Source organism: Phocoena phocoena, chromosome 9 (genome assembly GCF_963924675.1).
Source record: "Phocoena phocoena chromosome 9, mPhoPho1.1, whole genome shotgun sequence".
Classification (NCBI taxonomy): domain Eukaryota; kingdom Metazoa; phylum Chordata; class Mammalia; order Artiodactyla; family Phocoenidae; genus Phocoena; species Phocoena phocoena.
Genome location: NC_089227.1, coordinates 61,261,225 through 61,277,475, shown reverse-complemented (window position 1 = coordinate 61,277,475; position 16,251 = coordinate 61,261,225). Strand labels below are relative to the sequence as shown.

Here is a 16,251-nt window from a genome sequence, read left to right as displayed (position 1 = left end):
GATACTGGGTGCTCCTGAGTGCAATGTGTCTCAGACCTACGAAGCCTGAGATAAAGTATCTTTGACTTTCTCTGATTCCTTTGTTCCTTTGTCCAGCCTGAAACAAACGAAGGGTGGGCTTTCACAAGCCTTGTCTACAAGGTGCTGGATTTTTTTGTGGCCAATTTATTTTGGTTTCTTTGCACCTGTGTATGCAGGTGGGGTGGAGAGTAGGAACAGCTGCTTTGAACAGAGAGCTCTAAATTCAGATTTAATCTGTGTCCTGGTTCTGTTTCTTGGGTTCAGGAGACTCCTGGATACGGAGGATGAGCTCAGTGACATTCAGTCAGATGCGGTGCCTTCTGAGGTCCGAGACTGGCTGGCCTCCACCTTTACACGGCAGATGGGGATGATACTCAGAAGGAGCGAGGAGAAGCCGCGGTTCAAGAGCATCGTCCACGCAGTGCAAGCCGGGATATTTGTGGAGAGGTAAAGATGGCTGTCATTCAGTGACCAAAGCAGCAAAAGGGACACCAGTTTCTAACAACCAAAGGCTTTGCTTTGATGTAGTTTTGGTATCTTTATAAATGCTGAAAATTCTGGGTGGAAACAGACAGTCTTGAATGAGAGATGGCAAAAACATATCTCCACAGCATCGTTAGGACAAGCTTTTGCCTTTGCTTTGAATTCTTTTTGTTAATGTTAACTAGAGAAGATTTAGTTTGAGTTGAGTCTCTAATTTTTAAAGAAGGACGTCTCATCCGTCATCATTTGACACATATGGATGATGTCTACATTTGGAACAGGTCAGGGATGCTTTGTTGAGGGTATTGAGCCAGGGAGGAGTTCATTCAAGGTGTTTGAGTTCCCCATGACACTTTCCAATTTTGTAAGTCACTTTGCTCTCTGAAATCAAATTGCCCCCCTTCCCCAGAAACAGATTCCAGAAATCAATTTATTCTTCCTACAACCCTTATCACACAATTACACATTTTAGAAATGCCATGGTCAGCTCGAAGTTCTCTCTAGTTTTTGACAGTTCTAAAGAACAAGCTCTTCTAAATAAGTTGCCCGTAGGAGTTCTTTTTCAGGTTAAAGTACTACACTACATACTGTCCGTGCTATACTATAATTCACTTCCAGCAGAACAGGAGACCCATTTTAATAATTTAATTTCCAATTTGGGGCACATAGACTTAATTTTTTTTATTTCCAATGCTGTACATGTTTGGGATTGCTTTCATTTCATTTCATAGGCCACTTGAATGACTATGAAAAAGGTTATAAAAGAAATTTTAGGTTCCGTGGGTCCATCAGATGACATGACTTCTTGTTAATTGTCAATACTGGTATAAGTCTGTGGCCTGCTAATTCTTCTTTGTAAGACATAATATTGCATTTTTCCCTTCTGACTTTGCCAGAATGTATAGACGAACATCAAACATGGTTGGACTGAGCTACCCACCAGCTGTTATTGAAGCATTAAAGGTAATACCAAGGAAAAGGTCTTACAATGTTCAAGGTACCCTATAAAAAGTACAGTTAAATTTTTTGTTAGAAAATAAGAAATTTTCATTTACAATTCTATTTACAGTTTTCCTAGTCATTCCTGACGTTTTTCCTTCATTATCTTTTTGCTATTCGTTCTAACAGTATCACTATCTTTTCAGCCTTTGTACTGCCACATTTTTAAAAAATTGAACTCTTGTTTGGTTTCATTTCTTTCTACTCTCTTGGAGTGGTTTAGTGATCTGTATAGCGATCTGGCATTATGAGACTCAGTCTGACTTTGGCCGTAGGAGATCAAATTTGTACTGGTCATAAATATTCAACATTAAGAGGATCTTTGGTGATTATAATTCTACCATTATCTGCTTACCTGTTCTGTATCCATTTTATAGATGAAGAAACTAAGACTCAGTGAGACTAAAAAAAAAAAAAAGACACAGAGACAGAACTGAGGTTTGATACCAGAGTTCCAGGCACATAGTAAGCTAAGCTCTCAGTAACATATTACTGTATGAAAGTATGTCCTCCAGAGCCCTTGTCCTCTTCATATATCCTACTGTTTTCCCAAGTCCCTCACTGAGCCCAGAAGTTCCATGGGAAGTCACACAGACTTCCCATGTGTGGGAAGTCACACAGATGCTTGAGTTTAAAGGGGCTAAATACTGCAAGATGACTCCCAATCAGACAAGCTCTTGGAATTGTATAGAGTATCTCTAAGAGCCCCCAAGTAGATGTATTCCTGTAGAAGTGTGTTCATTCAGACCCATTGGTCTAAGGATATCCCAGCTGTGCTGAAGCTGATTTGACTTCTGGATTTGAAGGAGGGGCCGTGCTAAGGTTCAGGACCACAGAACTGGTTGCCTGGTGCCTACACAGGGAGTTGTGTCAACTTGCTCAGGGGCATCCCAGCGTTCTGACTCTTCTTAAAGCTATTTTAGTCTTTCTCTGAAACCTGAAAAGTGTATTCCTGATGAAATTTTCAGAAGATAATTTAAATTCCCTTTTCACAGAATCAGAGGTGGGAGAGCTTCTTGATCAATTTAATGTCAAGAGAGGGCCCTTGAGGGTCATTTTGCTTTTATATTTCATAGTCCCTTTCTCTTGACTCAGAGACATTCACTAGCTGAATTTGGGAGACCCTATATATTCAGATCCTCAGTTCTCCATTTTATGTTTTTTCTTAAGTCATCTAGGACAGCAGTCCCCGAACTTTTTGGCACCAGGGACCAGTTTCATGGAAGACATTTTTACACGGACGGGGGGTAGGGTGGGGAGGGTGGTAATGCGAGCGATGGGGAGCGACGGGGATAGGCAGATGGAGCTTCGCTTGCTCGCCTGCTGCTCAACTCCTGCTGTGCGGCCTGATTCCTAACAAGACGCAGACTGGTACCAGTCAGAGGCTGGGGGTTGGAGACCCCTGATCTAGGACAGGTAGGATGCTCAGGAAGGAAACAGCAAGAAGACACGTGTTTTCTCTCCCTCTTCGTCAACCCCCACTCTAATGCCGAATAAATTATTGTGTAGTTTACAGCAATGTTTCCCATTTAATCTGTGAAATCACTTCATGAGATTTGATGTTTCATAACACCCACTATGAAGTTGCATTGATTTTCATAATTGAACCCGAAACATTCAATGAAAATCTTGGGAACATTGAAAGCATCTTTTTTTTTTTTTTCTGTACGCGGGCCTCTCACTGTTGTGGCCTCTCCCGTTGCAGAGCACAGACTCCAGACGCGCAGGCTCAGTGGCCATGGCTTACGGGCCTAGCTGCTCTGCAGCAAGTGGGGTCTTCCTGGACCGGGGCACGAACCCGTGTCCCCTGCATCAGCAGGCGGACTCTCAACCACTGAGCCACCAGGGAAGCCCTAAAAGCATCTTTTATCCTTAATTTCTTCCTTTATCATGAACATAAATACAGGTGGTTATACCAGTACTAAGAAATTTATGAAAATATTTCTTCCAAATTGGAGCATCTTTTCTATGCAGAATAATTGAAGAAATGTGGAACAACCTGTGATGTGCATGAATTGTTGTTTTATGCTTAGGGAAAAGTAATTCTCAGAGGCACACATGTTGTCTTTCTGAGGGGAAAGACTTGATGATTCAGACAAAAAGTAAATACTAACTCTTTGAATTGCTATCCTTCTCCACACTATTGCTGATATGTACAGAAGGCTAAAGCTGTCGTTTCTCTTGGTTGTATGCTCTGTTTACTGCAGAAGTTCAAGACCTTTTTACAATGTAATATTTTTCTGCATCCCTAGACTCCAGTTTTATTTTCAGTGGATTGGAGGTGAATTGGAGATATGACGTAGATTCTTTTTTTATGTAGTGCCTGTTAGAAAAAGGTTATTTTCACTCCAGTGCCAGCAATTTATATGGAATCACTATTGTTTTCTTCTATTACAGAAAATTTCCCTAAAGCCTGAGAGAATACAAGTCAATAAAATAATCATCATGCTACTGTCACGTTAACCTTTGTGATTAATGTAAGAACATGGCATAAAATAACATTTAAGTAAAGAGAATACTTCACCACCACCAACTCCTAAATTTTAAATATGTTGCAGTTTTGTTCTTTTTATTTGTTTCCAGGCAATGAATACTCACTTCTAATTTGGGGTGTTTTATCTCTAACCTTCTAAGGTGGGGTTATTGGAAATGTAGAATTGTGCTGTTCTTTAGAAGGGCATCTATTGTGTGACTCAGGAAGAGACACTCTGGATAGACTCCAGGTTTAAAGCAGGAGGAGATGAAGAGGTCAGGCTTTCTTCACTTTAGACTAATAGGAAATTCATGCAGCGTTTCCACAGGAATGGTGCTTGGGCCAAATTTGCTAAGAAAGGAAGAATGGTTTAAGGTGCTTGTTAAAATGCAGATTCCAGGCCACAAGCCAGGATTCTGCAGAGCCCTCCACCAGAGAATCGACATTTTTTTCTGAGTACCCCAGGTGGTTCTAAAGAACACTGAAATTTGAGAATCACAGCTAAACCTTCCCAAAAATGAGGGGCTGGAGTGAATGTCTATCTCACTGTCTGTATTTACTCATCCTTCTGTTTCTCTAAGACTTAATATTCAGAATAAATCTTGACTTTTTACTATGATAATCTCTTGATTTCCAGTGTTAGAGAGCTTTTCTCTTTTTCATTCATTCCAGTGAAGAGGATTAAAAATTGTCAGATATGACAAAGGGTTTTCCTATCTACTGAGTTGTCAATGGACTTTTCTTTAGGACTATTGGCTAGACAGTGGCTGTCATGACAATGCCAATTACAGTAGCCAAGGTGAAGCTTTAGGTCTTGGATTAATCTTAAATGACCCCACTGTCGATGGCCTAGGCCCTATTGGGGTATTTAGGGCATGAGGCTTGGGTCACAGCATGTATTCATTGAGTTTACAATGTCATTTGTCAGTAATGGTATCACCAAGGGGTGTCAGTGGGGTTATTATGTGGTTCTGCTACCAGTTGGCATTAGACACTTCATCTCTGAGGTTGCCATCTGTGAAACTGGGGAAAGTGATACCCGTTTCTAGAGTTGTGAGGGTTTGCAAATGTGTATCAACACTTCCCACTGTGCCTGGCACAGAAAATGTCCTTAATACTTGTAGCTATTTCTTTAGTTATTATAATGGAGGAGAAATTATTGAAGCCTGAGGTGAGGTTACCACCAAGTGTGAATTGAAACAATCTATTTGAAACCCTTTTGGAAATGTTTGGTTTCACCTATATACAATTTGGTTTTCCTGTGCCTTGGCATCCATGAGAGAGACTGTTCATGGTCTTGGGGTTATCTTGATGGTTGGGATATTTGGAGAGGGACAGGATTGGGATGGATAGATGATGTTGGAATGCAGTGAGGGCTGCGGTTGGAGTCACTGGATCCAGCAGTTCCTGAGAGCCAAGGTCTCTTCCAGGGGACCATCTGACACGTAGCCTGAACTCAATGTGGTCTCATATGGGTCCTTATTGTCACACTCATGGCAGCACACTTTTCTTAACCACTGAAAGGGAGACTCTTGGTACACTGAGAAACCAAATGACTATTGCTTTAATTATTGCTTAAACACATCTTTGTTCATAACACCCACAAGTAGCTAGTTATAAGTCAAAGACACATCAGACAGTGTTTTGGAGTCGCTATTTATGGACAAATAAGGCTTTGAACTTCAGGAGCAGTGTGTGAGGAGTGTGTTCCGCTTAGCTCTTAGTTTTACTTTTTCAGTAAAGTGACTTACAGATTTGAGAGCTCAGTCCCCAGATCAGTGACTCCAGAAGTGGTAGCATCTTTCCATCCCGTGAAATGAGGGCTCTCTCCTCGGTTTCAGCTCAGCAGTTTGGATTGTTGAGGTGACACATTATTTTGTGATCTATATGCATGTTTCTGAACACTTTTAAGTGGGTTAGCATTCTCAATGGTGGACTAAGAGGAAGTCAGTAGATAGTATCATGGGGCTTGGGAGAAGTTTAGAGTAGGGAACACCCTAGGTTATTGTGAAATCAATTAAAATTTTGGAATTCGGCAGAGATAGTAGAAGGTTAATGGAAAGAGCCTGAGTTTAGGCATCAGTTGAACATGTGTTCATGTTTTGTCCTTAGCACTTGCTTGCCATGGGTCTTAGGGAAATTAGGTAACTTCTCAGTTTTCTCATCTGTAAGATGTGACGGATCATACCTACCACTTAGAGTTGTCTTCAGGAAAGATTACATGTTTATCACTGATCAGAATGGTAGGTACCCAATAAATTATAGCTATTGTTATTATTAATAAAACTATTGAATATTTTATCAGTAAATGCTATGTAGGACTGCCATATTGGAAACAGTTTGAGAGTGGAAAGGGTATTAGAGTCTTAGGCTGTGAACACCCAGGTGAGTGCTGTGAGCTAACTCCAAAGTAGGGAGATTAGTAGCTGTGTAAGTGGCTACCAACTGATGAATTATTTCTCTCCATCCTCTCCTGTAGGATGTGGACAAGTGGTCATTTGATGTCTTTTCCCTCAATGAAGCCAGCGGGGATCATGCACTGAAATTCATTTTCTATGAATTACTCACACGCTATGATCTGATCAGTCGTTTCAAGGTCAGTGTCTAATTTAAAAAAAAAAAATGCACACATTTGTCCATACTTGCATGATTTGGGGGCTAAGACCAAGAGGATCCTTTTAATGTAGACTGAAAACTCTCTGGGGTGACTTGGGAAGCATCATCTGGATAGCCACTGCCATGAACTCCTCTGTGGTGGGAACTTTTCATTACTCCCTTGTCTGGTGGGTTCATCAGCAGGGGAGAGGCTGGAGCTGCCCATTTAGATCCCAGTCGTCCTAGAAGTATGGCTGGAAGCCTGAACCAGCAGAGCTCCCCTGCCGGCTCTGCCCACAGATCTCATTTCAGCGAGACTTCGTGTGCTAATGACCACCACCAGCAAGGAGACAGGAATGGAGACAGAGTGCACGTCTGTTATCTCCAAAAACTTCTCTTTTGGCCACTTGGCTCAAATTCACACACATATTCTCAGTTATCATCTGTGACAGATCATTGGTATTTCCCAGCCATTCATGCTTCACATTAATTCTTCACCTTTAAGTAAAGAGCATGAATGGATTCCAGTGTTCCACCTCCTCGGCCTTCTAATTCCACAGGCTCTGGAGGTGGCGTCCGGTTCTCCAGGGAGCTTGAGCATCATCTGCTGGCATCTGTCATATCATGCCAATTACATTTCTCTCATCATATGGATGAGTCTCCGGAAAATGCAGGTCTTTTTCTGTATAACATATTCATTTCTCTGGGCAGCATGATTCTTTATCACTTTCCTAAGGACTGCACATTTCAGGATATCTTTCTTACATAGCCATAAGCACTTTATGGCAGTGGTCCTTAACTTCTTTTGCATCAGAAACCTGCTTGAAGATCTGACGGCTCCTCAAGACCTCAGAAGAACGTTCCTGTGCACACGCACACACCTTTACCTAGCATTTCAGTGGCTCATAGATCTCCAAAGAACAGCCCAAAGAACCGAGGTTCATTGGATCTTCATTTTGTAAAATGATAATGAATTCATCTCTCACATCTAAAAGGCTATATTTAAATTTTAAAAATCCACAAATAGTAAATATGGAACAATGTGCCCAAGGGAGAACATAGTATGGATTCTCATGAAGCACTCTAGTAGCATTGTCCTCATTTTTTCTTACGAATGTGATTTCTAGTCTCGTGGAACATACACCCTCTCCTTTTCCCCCAGTCTTGTAATTCATAATTTACCCCAAACCAAGGAATTGATCCAGAAAACTATACAATGAATGTTTTCCGAGTCTCCTTATTTTGTACAGGCATTCTGCACTTGCTTACTTTCTGCCAAATAGGAAACGAAGGTGTGTGTGTTATACTATTTGAGACAGAAAGCGGCTAGGATAACTGGAAGTATTTTTCCAAATTGCAAGGCACCAATAATAAATTGCCAAGTAATAAACACAAGAACACAGCTTGTTTCTGTTATAGAACAGACTATCACTTGTGTTATGGGTTTTTTTCCTCACCTGTCCAGTGTACACATCACTCCTTCTAAAGGGTGCAGTTTTCAGAAGGCGGTGGCTTGTGTTTGTTTGCAATCATTTTATAGCTTAAGATCTTTGTGTACTTATGTTTTCCCACAAGTAAATGAGATGCTGCATAGTATGTGTTCATTTATTTCTCAGGAAATAAAGACTTGAGCCTTTGCCTGAGAAATAAATGAGCACCTGCCTTTTTGCCCTCAATGTCCTGAGATGATCCTGTGTCATTACCCTGGGCCTCTGAACTGGAGAACAAAGTACAATTTGCAGGGTGGACCAGGGACGTCCTGTTAGATTTTCAAATTATCCAATACTTTGTTCAGTGACTTTTATTAACTTAGAAAAGTTCTGATGTCCTCATATGATATCTTACGCCTTCAGAAAGAGGCAGCTAGAGTACCTTAGACTTTTGCATGGTCACTCAAAGCTGCTAAATCACTAGCTAATTAACCTTGCTGCTCTCTTTCAGATCCCCATTTCTGCACTTGTCTCATTTGTGGAGGCCCTGGAAGTAGGATACAGCAAGCACAAAAACCCTTACCACAATTTGATGCACGCTGCCGACGTTACACAGACTGTGCATTACCTCCTCTATAAGACAGGAGTAGCAGTAAGTACAGATAGAAACTCTTGGATTACATAAAAGATGTGATAATGATTTATTTTGAATTGGAGGCTGTTTCTATTCTGATGAGGTTGAACCCACAAGAAGTGCATTGTTTCATGGACTTCCTGTTCCCCAATAATTATCTAACCAATCGTGGAAAGTCTTGGGCTTCCTTATTAACTTTGAATTTTTCTCCATCTTGGACTTGATGAAAGAAATATCTGGTAGTGCCTTGTATCCTTACTAGGCTATGGCCAAACTAAATATAATTTCTATAACTAAATATGTATTTCCAGATATGGAGAGTGGTACTATTAATCTCTTGCTGTGGTCAGTTACAATGATATCCATGCATATTGAAATCGTATTGAGTATACTTGGGAACCATGCTGTACACAGTTAGCTTTTGGTTTAAACCAGTGGATCTTTTTCACAAGGACTCTGTTTATTCTCATTTATGTGCATTTGATTTTTTTGAACCTAAGGATTAGTCTTTACCTCTAACCATTTGGAATTTTCATGTTTGTTTTGAACGTTTTAGCTCTTTAGATATTTTTGAATCTCTGTTCTATAATTCATTGCATTAACAGACCTACTCAACTTGGTTATCTGTGCCTTTGCCCTCTTTACCTTAATATAAGCCATTCATTTTAAACGTATAGCTGTTAGTGACAAACAGCTGGGTCTCTATAGTAAATAGAGACTGTGACTTTTTACTTTGAAATCTTCTGAGTTGACGTGGAGATAGACATTTTTCGGGGGTGTGGTTATTAATTAACCCATAAACCCAGTATACATTTGTTATCTCTTTCTGCTAGGGCGTGTTGAGAGGCTTGGTCTAATATCTCATATTAAATATGGAATAAAGTGGGAGGAGTGTGGGCTCTAGAGCTAGATATAGTTGCATATAAATCCTTGCATAATTACTTATTAGATTTTGTGACCTATGATAAATTGCTTGAATCTCTGAGTCAGGATTTCCTCATTTCTAAAATAGTGAAAAATATTCTGTCTGTAAAAGTACTGTGATGGTTAGGAATAAAGTATCAAAAGTATGAAGTGCTCTGTCTCATAAAGGAAGCTCAACAGTTAGGAATTGTTGTTATTAAAGATTTCCCCCAAACCTCTCAGCAGTTTTCATTTTTTCCTTATTGTAAAGCTGATTTCTTAAAAATATCACTTAAAGAGCTGTTTTTTAAATTTTAGAAACACTACATAGGAAACCTGTTTAATATGATAGTTTTTGCCCAAAATTTAGAGCAAACGTCATAGTTAATGGTGGTTCAATAAAAGCATGGAGCAAAACAGGGATGCTGATATTAATATTGCTAGTGAGCATTTTTCTGGAGATCTCAGTCAGTGCAATATGGTATCTACAAAAGTTGAAGAAGCATCCTATGAAAATAATTTGATCATCTCCTTTAAAAAAACAACAAAAAAAGCCAACTATAAATTATTAGATCATATAAAAGTCCTCAGTAAGATATGGATAAAAAGCTGTCTTATACACTGGAAATTAACAAGTATAGTAGAAAAAACATACATTCCCAACAGTTATTAAAAAAACCTATAAATTACGCATGAAGAACTTCAAAATTAATGAAAAGGAGACTGTAAAACTAAGGGTACAAAAATAATGTTTAAGTAAGTGAAGAAATACACCATGTTTTTAATGGAAAGCCTCAGTATTAAATAGAAGTCGATTTTCCTCAAACTAATGTTTATAGATTCAAAGCAATACCAATAAAAATTCCAGTAGGGTTTAACATGAAACATGATAAGCTGAGTCTAAAATTTATGTAAAATAGATATTTAACAACCTTAGAAAAAACAGTTTTGAAAAAGATAATGTGTGTGGTGGGGTAGTTCTTACTCTACTAGATGTTAAAATATCTGCTGAAGCTATAGTAATAAAAACAGTGTGGCATTTGTGCAAAAATAGACAAATATATCAATGGAATTGATTGGAATTTTAAAAACTGAACCCAAATATTTATTGAACACTTTTTATGTGCCAGGTACTTCTTTACAGGATGAAGATACATTGGTGCTCTTACAGAACGTGCATTCTAGTGAGAGGTTACAGATAGAAGACAAATGAAAAAGTAAACAAGAAAATATCACTAGTGTTCTGCAGAGTATTAAAATAGGGCACCCACATAGGGAAAACTGGGAGTTTTATTAGATAGTCAGGAAAGGCATCTTTCCAGAAGTAATGTTTAACCTGAGACAGTTGTGATTTTAGGCTTGAGCCATGCTAAGAACTGAAGAAAGTATGCCAGTAGAATTAGTGCAGGATTAATACAACGTCCCTCGTGACTAGAGGGAGTCAAAATGTATACACTTTCATTTATAAAATAGACAAGCCATGGGGATGTAATGTACAGTATAGTGACTATAGTCAATAATACTGTATTGTGGATTTGAAAGTTGCGTAGAGAGTAGATCTTAAACGTTCTCATCACAAGAAAAAAAATTCTATAACTGTGTGGTGTGAAGACTTACTGTGGTGATCATCTTGCAATGTGTACAAATATTGAATCACTGTGTTGTACACCTGAAACTAATGTAATGTTGTACGTCAGTTATACCGCAACTTAAAAAAAAAAAGTCCCTCGTGAGAGAACAGCTTTTCTACATTCAAGGAGCAGTAATAAAGTTGGAGGAGAAAACGGGAGTCAGACCAAGTCAGCTTTGTAGGCCTGGGTAATGAGTTCCAGTGTTATTCTAAGTACAGTGTGAGGCAACTAAAGAGTTTTGACAATGGAATGAGATGATCTGATAAAGACTAGACAAGGATTACTGTGGAGAATGGATCTTGAGGTGGCTTGTTAGAAGAGATACTGGTGAGATAATGGTAGTTTGGACTAGGAAGGACATTGCTGGGATATAGAGACCAAAAGTTCTGTTTCTGAGGTAGAGTTAAAAGAATTGGGTGGTGAATAGGATTTGGAACACTAAGGAGAGGAATCAAGAGGACATCTTAGATTTTGGATTTGATAAACAGGGTTGATGAGAGAACCTGGTAGCAAAGCAAGCTTTAGGGGAAGGGAAGTCAAGAGTTTTGATTCAGACATGTTGAGTTTAAGATCCTTATTAGATATCATTGTGGAGATGTCAAGCAGGAAGAAAACTAAGGAGTCTAGAGTTCTGGAGAAGGGTCAGGGATGGACATGGAGATTAAGCATTCAGGGGCATATCAATATTATTTAAGAACATGGAACCAGATGACGTGATATAAAGAGAGGGCGTAAATAGAAAAGTAGAGGGGCTCTGAAGTGAGTCTTGGAACAGTTCTAAAGTTTAAAATGAGGGTAAAGAATTAGAGCCAACAATAATAACTAAAAAAGTATGGCCAGTAACATTGTACAAAACCCAAGAGAGTGTGGGGTTGTGGACACCAAGGAAAGAAAGTGCTCCAAAAACAACTGTGACTTATGTGGAACATGCTGAAAGGTCTAGTGGGATGAGGACAGAGAAGTGACCACTGCCTTTGGTAACATGGAAGTCATTGGTGCCCTTGTCATGACCAGTCCCAGTGGTTTGGTGGGGATGGAACATGGACTGGAGTATAAGGACAGAATCGCAGGTGAGAAGGTGAGGACACGTCTATAGAAAACAATATTAGAGGGAAAATAACTCAGTTCAAAAAATGGGGGACAGTTCATTTGGAAAAAACATACTGTTTTTGTCCTACTTGAAATCATTCACCAAATATCAGACAAATGAATTAAAGATGTGAGCATAAAAATTTGATTATATTAGAAGAAATTATGAGGATATGTGTATAGCCTTGAAAAAGGAAATCCTTAAATAAGCCTCAAAACATGAGTTATATAACAAAATATTGATTATTTTGAGTACCTGGAAATTAAAACCTTCTGTAGAATAAAAAAAATCACCATAATGAAGTAAGTACTTGAGGAAAATACATAGAGAGCAAGGATTAAGATCCAGATTATATAAATAAATCAAAAAGAAAATGGCACAAATTCCGTGGAAAAATAGGAGGAAACACATTGACAGAGTTAAGATTCTCCTATTGTAAAGTCTCTGGCATGGGCTGAATTTTGTTCCCCCTCCCTCAAATTTATGTGGTGAAGTCCTAATCTCCAGTGCCTCAGAATGTGACTTTTAAAGAGCTTTTAAAGAGATAATTCAGGTAAAATAAGGTCATATGGGTGGGCCCTAAACCAATATGATTGGTGTCCTTCTAAGAAGAAGGGATTAGGACACAGACATGCATGTGTACTGAGGAAAGACCTTGTGAGGATACAGAGAAAAGCTGCCCCTCTGCAAGCTGGGAAGTGAGCTGTCACCACAAACCAACCCTTCTAAAACCTTGATCTTGGACTACTAGCCTCCAGAACTCTGAGAAAATAAATTTCTGTTGTTTAAGCTGCCTAGTCTGTGTCATTTTGTTATGGCAGTTCTAGCAAACTAATACAGTAGCAGAGCCAGGATTTGGTTTCAGTCTAATATTTAAATACAAAATATAAAAATTTAAATATTTAGCCATGCTTCTGCAATGCTGGTGGCAAAAAAGAACCCCTTATATTCTTACACTTCAGTATCCTCATGTGGTACTTCAGAGTACTGTGGTGAGGATCAAAATGGATGTGAAAATGTACTTTGAGATCATCTGTTTGACATATCTTTAGTTAATACCTACTGTGTACAGTGTACTATGGAGATATAAAGGTGAATCATACACAGCCTTTTTACCCCCTAGAAAAACTCTCAAGTCTTTATACTAATGCAAGTTATCATTACGTAGATGTTATATCATAGCAGCCAATGATCATGATGTACTGCATACTATTCTTAAATGAGCTCATTTGCCATTGAATTTTCATTATCAATTCAGGCCGTATTCAGAATAATTCTTAAATATAGAAACTACTTCCCGCCCACTCTCTCTTGGAAACGCAGCTCAAAACAGGCTTCTTTCATTGCAAGCTTACGAAAACAGTAGGAAGCATTCTGATGAATGGAGAACATATTGTTACGCTAACCTTTCATTACAAACCAAGCGGGGGAAAATGCTCGAAATCATTTCAGCTTTATAAACTGTAAGACACGTAGGGGATGAAAATATCCCATTGATAAAGTGATGCCTGGCCTTCAACATCAACAGTATTACTCATTGTAATCTGTTTATATTACTCATTATTGCCTAGCTAAGATGCCTAGGAGATGCTTGAATCTTTTCATAATGATTTTGCTCACGTCTAAGAGAAAATCCTTGAACAGAATTAGATTGAAGAGTTGTTGATTGAATAGATATGAATCAGACTCTGAGCTCCAGTCTGCTTTTGAGTTAGGTCAAAAGATTCCAGACTCCAAACCTGTCCTCTGGCCCTTTCATTGCTTTTATCAGGCAAGGTGCTGTTAATTTTCCCTTTGCTTATTTTTTTTTTAGAAGGGAGAAGCTGTGTATCTTATTCTTTTGATCATATATGGCATCATTGTATTTACAAGGGAAACACTAAGGACCTTTATGTAAATGGCATCTTGGTGCTAAGTAATTTTATAAAGGTTGTGGTCAGTAGAATTTTGGCCCCCATGACGTTTGCCCTCTGATGTCACACTTGTGAATAGGTTACATTAGATGGCAAAAGGGATTCTGCAGATACAGAAGGTTGCTAATCAGAGGGCCTTAAACTAGGGAGGTTATGCTGGATTCTTCAGGTGGGCCCAGTATAATCACATGAGTCCTTAAAAGTCAAGAGATGTGACAGAAGAAGGGTGAGCAGGACTCAATCAGCTGTTGCTTGAAGATGGAGGACCCAAGTGGAAAGTATGAGAAGGAAGTGAATTCTGCCAGTACCCTGAATGCACCTGGAAGTGGATTTTCCACAGAGCTTCCGGGAGGAACACAGCCTGCCAACACCTTGGTTTCAGCCTTGTGAGGTCTTCACCAGAAAATCCAGCCTCATGGTGCTGGCTTCTGACCTAGAGAACCGTGTGCCAGTAAATGGGAGTGTGTGCCTTACATTTATGGTAATCTGTTAAGGGAGCAATAGAAAACCAATAAGAGTTGGAAACAGATTACTAAAGAAACTCTGTCATTTACCCATCGAAGTCAGAACTTGCTAATAATGTCTCCACTAGCAATGGGGAATTATCCATGTCTTTTCCTTCAGGTTTTCACTGCCCACCACGTGTCCCCCCACAACCCACATACATGCACAGCTTGCTCTCCTGAGTCATACACAGCAGAATTCAAAGTCTACCGTTACCAGTTGTCAAGGTATCCCTGTCATTGAATTAGTTGTAACACTCATATTTTGTAGGTAGGGAAATTCTGGATAGGATCTGTGACTTGTACTTGTCACAGTTTGATAAATCTTGAATAAAATTCTCACAGGACTTAGATTTCTGACATTTTTATGGATGGTCATAAAACCTTCGGGGTTCATAGTAATAATGAATTTGGAAAAGGCAAGGAAATCTGAGCTATATTAAAATATTAAATCCTATTTCCCTCAAAATAGCTTCTCCCACTTTCTCTGTTTCTATTAATCCTGCCATTTAATGCCACCCACCATTTTTTCTTTCCGCTTAGGCTAGGAATGTCACGGTCATCTTGAATGCATTGTTTTCTTTGACTGCAACCTCTTCCTGCCCCTCTGCATTCAGTGAACTGCTCAGCTGTAAGGATTCTACCTCCATACTGTCTGTACATTCTATAAGGACTTTCCAATTCAAAAGTTCAGCTCTTATTTCTTTCCTTTGTGTTCTCTGCTCTTCTTTCTCCCTTTCAGTGGCATGCTGACCATATTACTCTCCTGCATGTAAACTTCACTGCCTAATGAACCTGGTTTGTGTTCCTTTGGCTTTTAATGCCTGTCATCATAGGGCCCTAATCAACCCTCATTCCTGCTCCACTAAAGGGAATCATTTCCTTACTGGTGATGAATCAGCTTTTGCCACTGGGACTTGCTTCATTGTTCATTCTGAAAATGCCCAATTCCATTCTTGCTCAGTCCAATCTTCATTATGGTTTTATTGTTTGTTGTATGTTCATTTAATCATTTGTTGGTTTTGGTTTGTTAGAAGTAAGTTACACTTAAGATAGGATTTTGTCAGTATATTTGGATAAGGACAGGAGTTACACTGCTGTTTGTGAGAACTGTGATTATGTAGTACTTAGACACTTCTGCTGGCTGGGCTGATGCTCTGTGATTCAGATTTATTTAGATGGTACACTGTCTCCCATTCATGATCTTATTTTAACATGTTAAATTAACTTGGCATGAACTTGGAAAAAGAGATACATTGGTACTTGGGAGTGGGTAGAGGGAGTTGGGGCAGATGGGTGGGGACAGGGTGTTGGGGAAGAAAAGCAAAACATTGCCAAAATGAGAAAAGTACATATGAATGGATAATATCAAGAAAACTTGTAATATAAAATCATACCCATGTAATTTTATGAAGAATTGAGTAAACACACGAACAATGACCCAAAGGAAACGTGACTTAAAAATTATAAGTAAGAATTCTGGAGTCAGAAGGTGTGGCTTGTCTCAGGACTAGCTCTGAGACCTTGGGTAAGTTACTGAACCTCTCCCAGCCTCAGTTTTGTCATCTGTGAAATG

At 39.2% G+C, this 16,251-nt stretch overlaps 1 protein-coding gene across 3 annotated transcripts in view; it reads left to right on the top strand.

The window, feature by feature from the left end:
• Window positions 1-16,251, top strand: part of PDE1C (phosphodiesterase 1C) — a 565,059-nt gene that overhangs the window by 450,647 nt on the left and 98,161 nt on the right. For all 3 annotated transcript variants that reach the window (XM_065884420.1, XM_065884421.1, XM_065884422.1), the window contains 4 exons: window positions 286-468; window positions 1,401-1,467; window positions 6,456-6,572; window positions 8,513-8,653. In XM_065884420.1, the coding sequence (XP_065740492.1) occupies window positions 286-468; window positions 1,401-1,467; window positions 6,456-6,572; window positions 8,513-8,653 (508 nt within the window). The remainder of the gene's footprint in view (window positions 1-285; window positions 469-1,400; window positions 1,468-6,455; window positions 6,573-8,512; window positions 8,654-16,251) is intronic.